Source organism: Schistocerca cancellata, chromosome 1 (genome assembly GCF_023864275.1).
Source record: "Schistocerca cancellata isolate TAMUIC-IGC-003103 chromosome 1, iqSchCanc2.1, whole genome shotgun sequence".
Classification (NCBI taxonomy): Eukaryota; Metazoa; Arthropoda; class Insecta; order Orthoptera; family Acrididae; genus Schistocerca; species Schistocerca cancellata.
The window spans coordinates 1,090,295,494-1,090,308,235 of record NC_064626.1 but is presented as its reverse complement, the minus strand read 5'-3'; the positions used below and the strand labels follow the sequence as shown (position 1 = coordinate 1,090,308,235).

Sequence of the window (12,742 nt, the reverse complement as noted above, 5' to 3'; positions counted from 1 at the left end):
GTAATAAATCATTCATACACACAGCATTCTCATAGTAACTTTTATGACATCTCTTGCTGTAATAGTCCATAGCAGCTACCATTTTTAGGATGTATGAATAAAGTTTGCATGACAACATACTGTGATACTTCCCTTGTCGGTATACAACAGCTGAAAAACACAGATTGCTTGCAGTCATAGCATCTCTTCTAAAGCTACCCAGCAACTTCTGAAGATAATGTATCATTCTTATCTAATAACATGCGCAACTGGCCAATAACAATTTCCTATTCCAGATACTAACAGAGTCTGAAAATTTACAGCAAGTCTCACTTTTAAGTGACTAGCACATTTATGAGATTTCACACCTTCATTTCAGGAACTCTACACCAACCTGGATAATTCACTCAGATTATGTTACGAAGGGGCTGTCTACAATTAGCTAATAAAATCAAACAATGGAAAATCCAGGATGGAACGTAACAATATGAGAGAAGGAAAGTTGCTACTCACCACATAGCGGATATGTTGAGTCGCGATAGGCACAACAAAAAGATTCACACGATTATAGCTGTGTGGTTTCAGTTGTCATACTGCAGATATGAATGCAAGTTGCGTTTGTGTGTGTGTGTGTGTGTGTGTGTGTGTGTGTGTGTGTGTGTGTGTGTGTGTGTGTAGCTGACAAAGGGCTTAATGGCCGAAAGCTGTAATAGTGTGAATCTTTTTGTTGTGTATCACGGCTCGGCCTCTCCACTATATGGTGAGTAGCGACTTTCCTCCTCTAATATTATTAGCTAATGAAAGTCATAGTGGTTCATTGTGTGGGTTCCTGTAGTCATGTCCTAGTTCATGATCCACGGGCAACGTATGAGTGGCCAAGTAAGTGGTCCTGACAGTCGGGATACCAGTTACTTTGGAATAAGGCTGGGCATCTCTGACATATTCTGAGTCGTGGTCACCTTTGTGCTCATACGGCAAAGACTACCAAATCCACCGGTTAGTCCCTCAGCCATTAGGGGTAAAACCCAATGGGACTCGGGGCAAGTAAGGCTAGCAACCTGCTTCCCTGGTACTTTAAATATGATGCTGGCAACAATCAGAGCAAAATGCCTCGGACCTTTGGAGGTGACGGAGTCCCACCTCTAACTGACAAACCAGGGACTCCTAAGATACAACTTGGCAAACAAATGGTAATGAGATGGGAAGCTATTAATATCAATGGGGGCTACTCTGGGAAGAAGGTAGAGCTGGCAGAGGCTGCAAGTAAGATGGGGCCGGACGTTTTAGCTGTTAGTGACATTTGGGTAAGGGGTGAGAAAGAAGAGGAAGTGGGAGAATACAAGGTCTACCTGTCAGGAGTCAAAGCAGGAATAGCACAATGGGGTGTAGGGCTTTACATCAGGAAAGAAGTGGAACCCAGCATAGTTGCAATAAGGTATGTAAACGAACGACTGATGTGGATAGATTTGACAGTGTCTAGCAAGAAAATTAGGATTGTGTCAGTATATTCGCATTGTGAAGGGACAGATCAAGATAAGATGGATAGTTTTTATGAGGCATTCAGTGATGTAGTTGTTAGAGTAAAGCACAAGGACAGTGTTCTGCTCATGGGTGATTTTAACGCCAGGACTGGAAATCAAACAGAAGGGTATGAAAAGGTTATGGGTAAATTTGGAGAGGATATGGAGACCAACAGGAACGGGAAACAACTCTTGGATTTCTGTGCCAGTATGGGCTTAGTAATCACAAACTCCTTTTTTAAACATAAGAACATTCACCGGTATACTTGGGAAGGCAGGGGAACCAGATCTGTCATTGACTATATAATAACAGATCAGGAATTCAGGAAGGCTGTGAGGGACACACGTGTATTCAGGGGATTCTTTGATGACACTGGTCATTATTTAATCTGCAGTGAACTTGGGATTGTGAGGCCGAAAGTGCAGGAGGTCAGGTCCAAATGTAGGAGGATAAGGGTGGAGAAACTTCAGGATAAGGAAATCAGGTGCAAGTACACAACAGCGATCTCAGAAAGGTACCAGTTAGTTGAATGTAGTCAATTACAGTCATTGGAAAAGGAATGGACAAGGTACAGGGACACAGTACTAGAAGTGGCTAAAGAATGTCTTGGAACAGTAGTGTGTAAAAGTAGGATGAAGCAAACAGCTTGGTGGAATGATACAGTCAAGGCAGCCTGTAAAAGGAAAAAGAAGGCGTATCAAAAATGGCTACATACCAGAACCCATGTAGAGAGAGAAAGCATCCAAGAAGAAATCGTGGGAAGACTTTGGAAACAGGTTGGATACTTTGGGTCAAGCTGCTGGAAAACCATTCTGGAGTGTAATTAGCAGTCTTCGAAAGGGAGGTAAGAAGGAAATGACAAGTCAGGTCAGGAAAACTGCTGGTGAATCCTGTGGATGCCTTGGGCAGATGGAGGGAATATTTTGAAGAGTTTCTCAATGTAGGTGAAAATGCGATTAGTAATGTTTCAGATTTCAAGGTAGAATGGGATAGGAATGATGATGGAAATAGGATCACATTTGAGGAAGTGGAAAAAATGGTCAATAGATTGCAGTGCAATAAAGCGGCTGGGGTGGATGAAATTAAGTCGGAACTCATCAAATACAGTGGAATGTCAGGTCTTAAATTGCTACACAGGATAATTGAAATGGCCTGGGAGTTGGGACAGGTTCCATCAGACTGAACAAAAGCAGTAATCACACCAATCTTTAAACATGGAAACAGGAAACATTGTAACAACTACAGAGGTATCTCTCTAATCAGCGTTGTGGGTAAAATCTTCTCAGGTATTGTTGAAAGGAAAGTGCAAGTATTAGTTGAGGACCAATTGGATGAAAATCAGTGTGGGTTTAGGCCTCTTAGTGGTTGTCAGGACCAGATCTTTAGCTTACGGCAAATAATGGAGAAGTGTTATGAGTGGAACAGGGAATTGTATCTATGCTTTATAGATCTAGAAAAGGCATATGACCGGGTTCCTAGGAGGAAGTTATTGTCTGTTCTACAAGATTATGGAATAGGAGGCAAACTTTTGCAAGCAATTAAAGGTCTTTACATGGATAGTCAGGCAGCAGTTAGAGTTGACAGTAAATTGAGTTCATGGTTCAGAGTAGTTTCAGGGGTAAGACAAGGCTGCAACCTGTCTCCACTGTTGTTCATATTATTTATGGATCATATGTTGAAAACAATAGACTGGCTGGATGAGATTAAGATATGTGAACACAAAATAAGCAGTCTTGCATATGCAGATGACTTAGTTGTGATGGCAGATTCGATTGAAAGTTTGCAAAGTAATATTTCAGAGCTAGATCAGAAACGTAAGGACTATGGTATGAAGATTAGCATCTCCAAAACGAAAGTAATGTCAGTGGGAAAGAAATATAAACGGATTGAGTGCCAAATAGGAGGAACAAAGTTAGAACAGGTGGACGGTTTCAAGTACTTAGGATGCATATTCTCACAGGATGGCAACATAGTGAAAAAACTGGAAGCGAGGTGTAGCAAAGCTAATGCAGTGAGCGCTCAGCTACGATCTACTCTCTTCTGCAAGAAGGAAGTCAGTACCAAGACTAAGTTATCTGTGCACCGTTCAATCTTTCGACCAACTTTGTTGTATGGGAGCGAAAGCTGGGTGGATTCAGGTTACCTTATCAACAAGGTTGAGGTTACGGATATGAAAGTAGCTAGGATGATTGCAGGTACTAGTAGATGGAACAATGGCAGGAGGGTGTCCACAATGAGGAATTCAAAGAAAAACTGGGAATGAACACTATAGATTTAGCAGTCAGGGCGAACAGGCTTAGATGGTGGGGTCATGTTACATGCATGGGAGAGGCAAGGTTACCCAAGGGACTCATGGATCCAGCAGTAGGGGGTAGGAGGAGTCGGGGCAGACCGAGGAGAAGGTACCTGGATTCGGTTAAGAATGATTTTGAAGTAATAGGTCTAACATCAGAAGAGGCACCAATGTTAGCACTGAATAGGGGATCATGGAGGAACTGTATTAGGGGGGCTATGCTCCAGACTGAACGCTGAAAGGCATAATCAGTCTTAAATGATGATAATGATGATGAATGAAAGTCAGATTAAAATAATAACTGGAGAGCTCCATCTTTTCATACACGTTTCCCTTCAGAATATTTGAAATACTATGGTACAACAGATTACTGATTAATTAAATCTAGTATTAACAAGTCTTGCACATCCAATCGGTATGCTGCTTCCAACACACCATTCCAGGTATCTTTAAGCAACAAGGAAGTTTTTCCATTCACTGCAGTCACAAGATCAGATTTTCCCCCAATTTTTTCTTGCCCTGTACTTTTGGTGAAATTCTCACAACTAGTGTCAGTAATACACTAAGTGTTACATTTTAACTGTTTGCTAAATGAACTATTTGGTATTTTTTCTCATCCCCCAGGCTGTGGCTAAGCCATGTGTCTGCAATATCCTTTCTTCCAGGAGTGCTATTTCTGCAAGGTCCGCAGAAGAGCTTCTGTGAAGTTTGGAAAGTAGGAGACGAGGTACTGGTAGAATTGAAGCTGTGAGGATGGGTCATGAGTCATGCTTGGGTAGCTCAGTTGGCAGAGCACTTGCCTGGAAAGGCAGAAGTCCCAAGTTCGAGTCTCGGTCCGGCACACAGTTTTGATCTGCCAGGAAGTTTCAAGTTTCGTTTTTTCTCATTGTTTTCATCCCACCTTACCTCCTACTACAGTCCCATCACAAGAAATTTAGGAACTATAAAATCCAAAGCTGCTCCTCATTGTTATGTCACTTAACGATTAAGTTCTACAACTGTTCAATGCAATGCTTCTGTTATTTAATATAAAATCCTTAAAACCATTGTTTGTGTCTTATTACTACAGTTTGTAATTTTTCTTGTTCTCAGTTTCTGTTGCTATGCATACCATTGCTTTTCATTATTAATCAGTGCTGAGAGAGAGAGAGAGAGAGAATTCACTGACTTCTATTTATGGCTCATTAATTCCCTTTTAACAGTTAACCACTCCTAATGCTTATTAAGAGATCAGTGCCAAATTTTACACACAAAAGCTTTATTGTGAATGACTAAACACAACTCAGCAAACAAATGTTGTCAGTTATAGTAGCAGCATACTCCTGTTTTTTAATAAACAATATTTGCAGAAAGTAATTACTTTTCTTGCTGTATAACACACACAAATGTCATTTATAACAGTTCAACATAAGTTTTGCCAACAAACAACTACATTCTACAAAATTCAGTAAAAGAAACTGGAAGCAAGTGTATCTCGAGTGTTTATATTGCCAACTAACAAACTACACACTACAGATACAAGTCTACTTTATGTTAATTACAGATTCTGGGAATGACAAAAGGCACACTGCAGGGCAACACAAAATACTCCCACACTCTAAAAAAACTACACCACTATTGTAATAACAGCAACAAAGGAAACGCTGTCAGCCAACAGACATAATTGACATACTATCTTTGTTGGAAACACAAAAAACCCACATTAAAATAAAAATACTGACTGAAGACAAGGACAGTCTGTCCACTGATTCTGAAAGGGTATAGCATCACAATACAGATGGTATTTGCTTCTGCTCTGGATTAGTCAAGTTTAATTTGATAAACAACTTACAACACATACAAATAAGTCAATCATTTGTAAGAATATGTTGAATGCTTTTCTAACTTAAGAGACAAAATGCATTGAAAATGGAAATACTTCAGTCGTGCTCAACGGTTACAAAATGTGATCTCAACAAATCTATGAACCATGCAAATATAACATGCCATACTAAATAACTCAGAAGCTTCCAACCAAAAATGAGTAAAGGACTGCAGACTAACTCTCCCCTTCAAGAAAGAGCATGTAGAAATTTGGTTTAGTCAAAAGTAAGTCCCCAGCCAAGTATCAGAAATTGAACAGGAATTACCGAAATGCATTATCAAAAGTAACTTTTTCTATTGCTTTGAACTGTCATTCTGATACAATCATCCTGATTAAATATTTAGTGATTTGGAAGACTACTATACTTGGATAATTCATGTAAAATATTATTACAGGAGCTCATTGTCTACAGGCAAAGGATGAACCGCCCAGTAATATACTGAACATCTAAAATGACTGCAAAATCTGTAAAATAACTGAAACCTACATTCTCCAGCTAATCTGAAGTAATCTGATCTTAATTCACTGAACATTCGTTTTTAAGACCAACTAACAGAAAATTTACACATTCTCATTTATATGTATATTTATAATACAAAAATAAAATGAATTTCAGAAAACTAAAAGCACAAATGCAAAAGTGCAGAAACAACAAAATGCTAAACTGTGGCAGTACAGGCAGCAGAAACTACAGCAACTATCAAGTGCGGGGCACTGCCTTAACTACCTTATGAAATGTGATCTGCCAAAAGATCTTAGTAATCATCTAGGTCGACATCATCCAAAGGCTCATCTGCCTGAAGAGACTGGAAGTCAACTTTGTAGCGCAGAATTCCTGAATGAAAACACAACATTTATCGTGACCTCAACAACTCTTCAATTTGAGCAATCACAAGGGAGAGAAAACAGTGCAAAGGTACATATTGCACTGTCAAGTCCAATAAAATTCACTGAAGAGCAACCCACTAAAAAGTGCAAAACAGACCACCTGACAAATATAAGTAACAGTCCTTTAATTATATTCAGAAGTTTGTAGTGCAGTCCCTAGCTGGGCCCTTGTTTACAACTATGAAAAAGTATATTAAGATATGCAGTACTATGCAGAAACCATTGTATTTTGCACCTTTTAGCTCAACACTAAGCATCAAACTTAAAGATGTGAATAAAGAGGAGAAATAATGTTATTCATGGAATTTCATTGCAATGTAAAATGTGTAATTTATGTACAGTTGTTCTGAGGAAAAGTCATTTACACATACCTCCTATGCCACCAAATCCTCTGACAAACTGAGAACCCTCCTGCGATTTGTCCGTTATAATTTCGAGTGTAGCACCAAAACTTTTATAATTGTTTGCCAGCCATTCTAAAAGAGGTTGGCATTCTACTAACTCAAGTTCAACTCCACTCTGCAAAATATGAATGAGTATATAATTACAAGAAAATTTCCACATCCTGAATGACACACTAAATATATTACATATTTACAGACATTACACAGTATAAAACTACTGCTGTTAGAATCAGTGAAAAACCAAATTGGAATTCCCCATTGAAGTATATGTCACAGCTTAACGGTCTTGCTGCTGTACGCAAAATATTTGCTGGATTTCACTCCTACACTGCTACAGGCAAGGAAACTCATTTGTGCACCATTTTGTTCGGTGGCACACTCCTGCTGCCATTTATTGATGTCTACAGTGAGAGTTACATTTTCAGTTTTCACTTTACAATAACACCAAACACAAACATTTGGCATTGTTCCATCTGTGTTTCCCATACGTAGGAAATGTCCTCGACAAAGTCTGTGCACCTAGTGTCATGCCATCAACGTCAACAAAGAAACTGCCACTAGAAAATGTATTGTGTGGGCTTGTTTTACTGAATAAAGGTACATACCAATTGGTATAAACAAAATTGTTCCTCTTTCATTACATTTGTACAGCTGTATCGCCCCCCCCCCCCTTTTTTTCTTTTACAGGGTGGAATATCTGGAAGTTCAAATGCATTCTGTAAAGGAGAAATATCTTACCTCTCTGTCAGTGAAATGAGTCTTGTCTTTCTCTTGTTCTGGAGTTAAATGCAGTATTTTCTCCTCTGAGGTCACATGGTTTTTCAACACGTATCTCTGAATATCTAGGTTTTCCCAACAGATCAGAGTTTCTACAGACCCCAGCTCCAACGCTCTTAAAGTGTCTTCAACACCAAAGCAATATTTTCCAGTGTCTTGACTGATCTCATCAAAATAACGTCCTGTAAAACACAAAATACTGAAGAGCCGCCATGAATTTTACAATGGATTCCAACTTCAAGTACATTTTGAAAACCCAGATAAAAAGTAACATTTATTAAAAAATATTACACACCAATAAGCTTCTTTTCCTGAATGAATTTCACATTCTGAAGAGATTCAGCAGCTAACTCAATTGCTTGATTAAATCCATTCTCTCCTCCATATGAAACATCAACTAGTTTTATGATTTTTGCTTGAAGTCTCTGAAAATAATGCCAAATTATAACACTCATACAAGCAGTATTACAATCACTACTTAATGAACAATAACCACTATACGAAATCCTGTGAAACTTCATTTAAAAGTTATTGTACCTCTAATACTTTTCAAATGTTCCAAAGCATTTTGAAAGGAAGTACTGCTTTGTTGCTACTTCAACCTGAGACACCACCATAGACTGATGCCACACGTACTGGAGTCTAGATTTGAGTTTCTTGGGCAGCTGCATATCTGGAGGTCAGAATGATTCCAAATGGCAGCATAAAATATGAAAATGATTTGGATAGTCAGAGCAACATCACGCAAACAAATGATTGGCACTAACACGCTCTATGTACAAAGTTCCCGGCTGATTCAAGAGTCCTGCAGTCCCATGACAGTTTAAAGAAATACAAACAGCTTCATAACACTCATTTGCAGGAGTTCTCTACGGTATGATACTTTATACGACAATCCATATAATGACCATAATCCATTCCTTGTAGTCAGTAAAATAATACAATTCCGATTAAGTATAACATAACCCATACAATGATTCAAAATCAGATAGAAAAATGTCTGGTATAGGAAGCAAACCTAATACGGAGAAAGAATGTACATCTAGACAAATGTTAAGTAAGAAATGCAAATGGTAATCAACACTCACACACATCCATCACCAGCTGTGTTTACCACAGACTTGTGTTATTGGCATGATATGTACAAATCTGTACTCGACAAAGTACAAACCAAGATTGTAAATGGTAGCCCACTGTTAATTAATAGAAACATAAAAATGCTGTGGAAAGTTCTCCCAGAATGTAAATAACTCAGAGGTAAAGGTAACATTTTGCCATCAGAACTTTTCATACCACATTTATATCCATTGCTTTTACTCCTAAATTAACAATGAGTTACATATGGCCATATTTGAAACTGTTTTATAAAATTAAATACTCTAAATAATGGAACATATTTTTCAGAGTAGCTGGACCATTTCACACCTATCAGACTATAACTCTCAAAACGGCACTATCAATATTCCATCTTCTAGAGACACTTTACTACTACTGTGCAGCAATTTTTACGATGAAGTAGCTAACACAAGCTAATCTACACAGATAACTTCCGTAACAAATTTTCTTTGTCTTTCGCGTGATGAAACTTTAATGCCACTGTGTTACATACACTCACTCCCAAGATGTAGTGTACCTCCACACAAATTACTCACATTAATTTCAATATTTTTTTGAAGACAGCTAACCTCATGTAATGGAACAGTTACAAATTTCCACTGGCTAGAAAATCTACTAGGCATTTAAAATTATTCAATTTGTCTTTCAATATATTATGTTCTTTGATACAGTTTTGTTTTTCAGAGCTCTCACTGATATTTCAAGATATGGAAATTCTCTCAGCGTTTACCAGCTCTGGTAGATGTTATGAGCAACAAGATTTTAATAAACTTAGTGCCGGACCCCAAGCCTTATTTAAATTAAAACCACCTTTGTTTATTAGGTTTACTGATTATTTCGATAGCCTGCTTAACTATGCTATCCCAGAAACTCATTTGAACCATGGTCTCTCAATATTTCATTTCATTATTATATTCCGATTTGTTTGTTTGTTTGTTTTAGTTAAGTGTGTTGCTGATTTTCTTTGAGTCTCTTCTTGACTATTGTCATAGTCCGTCCCATGTATGATATGCCATAATCACAAGGGGAATGAAAACATGCACTCACCTTACAGGGAGTCAACCATCTTTAATGTTACAAAGAATACTTTTCATCTTAGTTGACGGAAGCAAAATAAACTGAATGTCATGTTTCCATAGGAGCCTACAGGGACAGCATAAGGTAAAGAAGAAATTTTTGGCTTCTCTTGCTTGGTCTTGAGTTCAACTTCTTTCTCTGGGGTTCTTGATTTTGACTGCATCACCTGTTCAATATGATGATCCGAGTCCCTACTCCTTCAGATCACTATTTGTAGATGGTGTAATTCTTCAGCAAGGTTCATTTGTCTCAAGTGATGAGAACCAGTCTTACGAACCAAATTTCTTGTAACAGATGGAGATAAAGGCCAGGGTCTACAAGTTTCCCATATACACTGTGACACAGAGATCTGTTCGTTATTCTCTTAACACATCAAGGAATGGTAGTTGGCTCTTTTGCAACTTCCATCATTAATTTTACATTACTATAAATAGAATTTAAATGTGCTAGGAACTCAAGTTTCTTTTTGCTCCATGTGGCCACATCGCAAATGTATCATCCACGTACCGATGGAAACACATTGGTTTCAACTTGGCAGATATTAGTGTCTTTACTTCAACGTGATTACACAATCACCACACCATTGGTTATAGTTCATAATATTTTTCATCAAATAGAAAATAAGTATGTCATATCATGCCTAAAAAGTTCTTCAAAACAATTGCCAAACTCATCTATGATTAGTTCGAAGAATCCTAAAGTGGAAAACTCATGAACAGGGAGATCATATTACCTGTATCCTGGAGCCTCAATAGATGTAGTGTAATAGTCTGAAAAATTGTGAATTTTGTGTCTGAACTTCCCTACTTATCTACTAAGAATGCCATCAGGTATTTTGCTGCCTGGCATGTACGTGCACAAATATTTCTAACTACGGTTATTAGAGGAATTCCTTCCTTACGTACCTCAGGAAGGTCATATAGGCCTGATGGCACCACTGCTCATGTTCTGAGACCCTAATGCTTTTACACGGTATGCCTGACTCCTTGAGAAGCATCAGCTTCCTCTTTATTTTATTCTTAAGATAGGCATATGTCAGTATGCAATGTCATTAATAAGACTAAAACCTTCTTTTGTAGTCCACACGACAATAGGACCACAGCACTGCCCTTCACTGGCAGAACTACAGTTTCATTGTCCTCCTCAATAGCTTTCTCAATGCTATTCTTTCTTCCTTGGAGATGTTTGATCTTAATACTGATGCCTTGTTAAATGCTCCACATTTTGTGGTGAACCTCTTGCCTCCATGGAGCCTATGTAATCTGCAACTGGAATAACTTTTTGGGTTGCTGCAAAATTTAGCCCTTTAGCAAGGATTTTCACTGTATCCTTGTCCACTTGTCTGTCAGTTAAATTACAGTATCACTTCCTGCAATCTGTCTTAGATTTTTCTGCAGGTGATCAAATTTTGCTTTATGGTGTACAGTTATTTTCAACTTCACTGATTCTGCTTGTGATCATGTTATATTGTCAACCCATTCCAAAGAATATGTAGTGTTTGGCTGGAATGAGTTGGTGATGGTGTATCTCTGGAACAATTCTAGATATTTTATTGTTTTTTATTTGAAAGATAACTGCTTTATGATTACAAAGAAATCCTCCATTTAGACTTATCTGTCAAAGTTCTTTTACTATAGCATTCTGAACTTTATAATTTACGGAATTTTTCTTTTTCAAAAATGCCAGTCCACAAAATTGATTTTTCTGTTTATTAGTACCATATAGTTCTACACTCCCTGAAAAGGAGGGCTTCCACTTTTAGGTTGAACAGGTTTTATGTTATTGTTGTTGTGTCTTCAGTTCTCAGACTTGTTTGATGCAGCTCTCCATGCTACTATCCTGTGCAAGCTGCTTCATCTCCCAGAACTTACTGCAACCTACATCCTTCTAAATCTGCTTTGTATATTCATCTCTTGGTCTCCCTCTACGATTTTTACCTTCCACGCTGCCCTCCAATGCTAAATTTGTGAACCTTGATGCGTCAGAACATGTCCTATCAACTGGTCCATTCTTCTTGTCAAGCTGTGCCACAAACTCCTCTTCTCCCCAATTCTATTCAATACCTCCTCATTAGTTATGTGATCTACCCATCTAATCTTCATTTATTTATATCCTCTCTACTTTGACCATCATCAGTTATTTTGCTCCCCAAATAGCAAAACTCCTTTACTACTTTAAGTGTCTCATTTCCTAATCTAATTCCCTCAGCATCACCCGACTTAACTCGACTACATTCTATTATCCTTGTTTTGCTTTTGTTGATGTTCATCTTATATTCTCCCTTCAAGACACTATCCATTCTGTTCAACTGCTCTTCCAAGTCCTTTCCTGTCTCAGACATAATTACAATGTCATTGGTGAACCACAAAGTTTTTATTTCTTCTGTGGATTTTAATTCCGACTCCAAATTTTTCTTTTGTTTCCTTTACTGCTTGCTTATTATACAGATTGAACAACATCGGGGATAGGCTACAACCCTGTCTCATTCCCTTCCCAACCACTGCTTCACTTTCAGGCCCCTCAAATCTTATAACTGCCATCTGGTTTCTGTACAAATTGTAAATAGCCTTTCGCCAGGTTTTATAAAGAAATGAAATTTTTGCCACACATAAAACCTGTTTTATTACCACATTATCACATAACAGGCTCATAAAAATCAAAACCTAGCCTTATTTAACATAATTTTAGGTTTGAAACGTGAGTAAGAGTGATTTTTCAAGCATTTTAGGTAGTTCCAAAGAAAGGTCCAAAGACTTAAAAGGTTTCAATTATGCAACTTCTGTACTCTGTGTTTTGTACTGAAATTAGTCAGTCAATGAACTA

At 38.0% G+C, this 12,742-nt stretch overlaps 1 protein-coding gene across 3 annotated transcripts in view; it reads right to left on the bottom strand.

Moving 5' to 3' along the window:
* The window catches only part of LOC126091323 (eukaryotic peptide chain release factor subunit 1), a 43,741-nt gene that overhangs the window by 18,008 nt on the left and 12,991 nt on the right, over positions 1 to 12,742 (bottom strand). For 2 of the 3 annotated variants that reach the window (XR_007521267.1, XM_049907053.1), the window contains exons 6-9: positions 8,022 to 8,151; positions 7,688 to 7,908; positions 6,917 to 7,064; positions 6,385 to 6,492 (exon numbers count right to left, since the gene is read on the bottom strand). Coding sequence is in view for 2 of the 3 variants with exons in the window: in XM_049907053.1 (XP_049763010.1) it covers positions 6,413 to 6,492; positions 6,917 to 7,064; positions 7,688 to 7,908; positions 8,022 to 8,151 (579 nt within the window). In the remaining variant the exon portion in view is untranslated. The remainder of the gene's footprint in view (positions 1 to 6,384; positions 6,493 to 6,916; positions 7,065 to 7,687; positions 7,909 to 8,021; positions 8,152 to 12,742) is intronic. The other variant, XM_049907052.1, reaches the window with a different exon arrangement.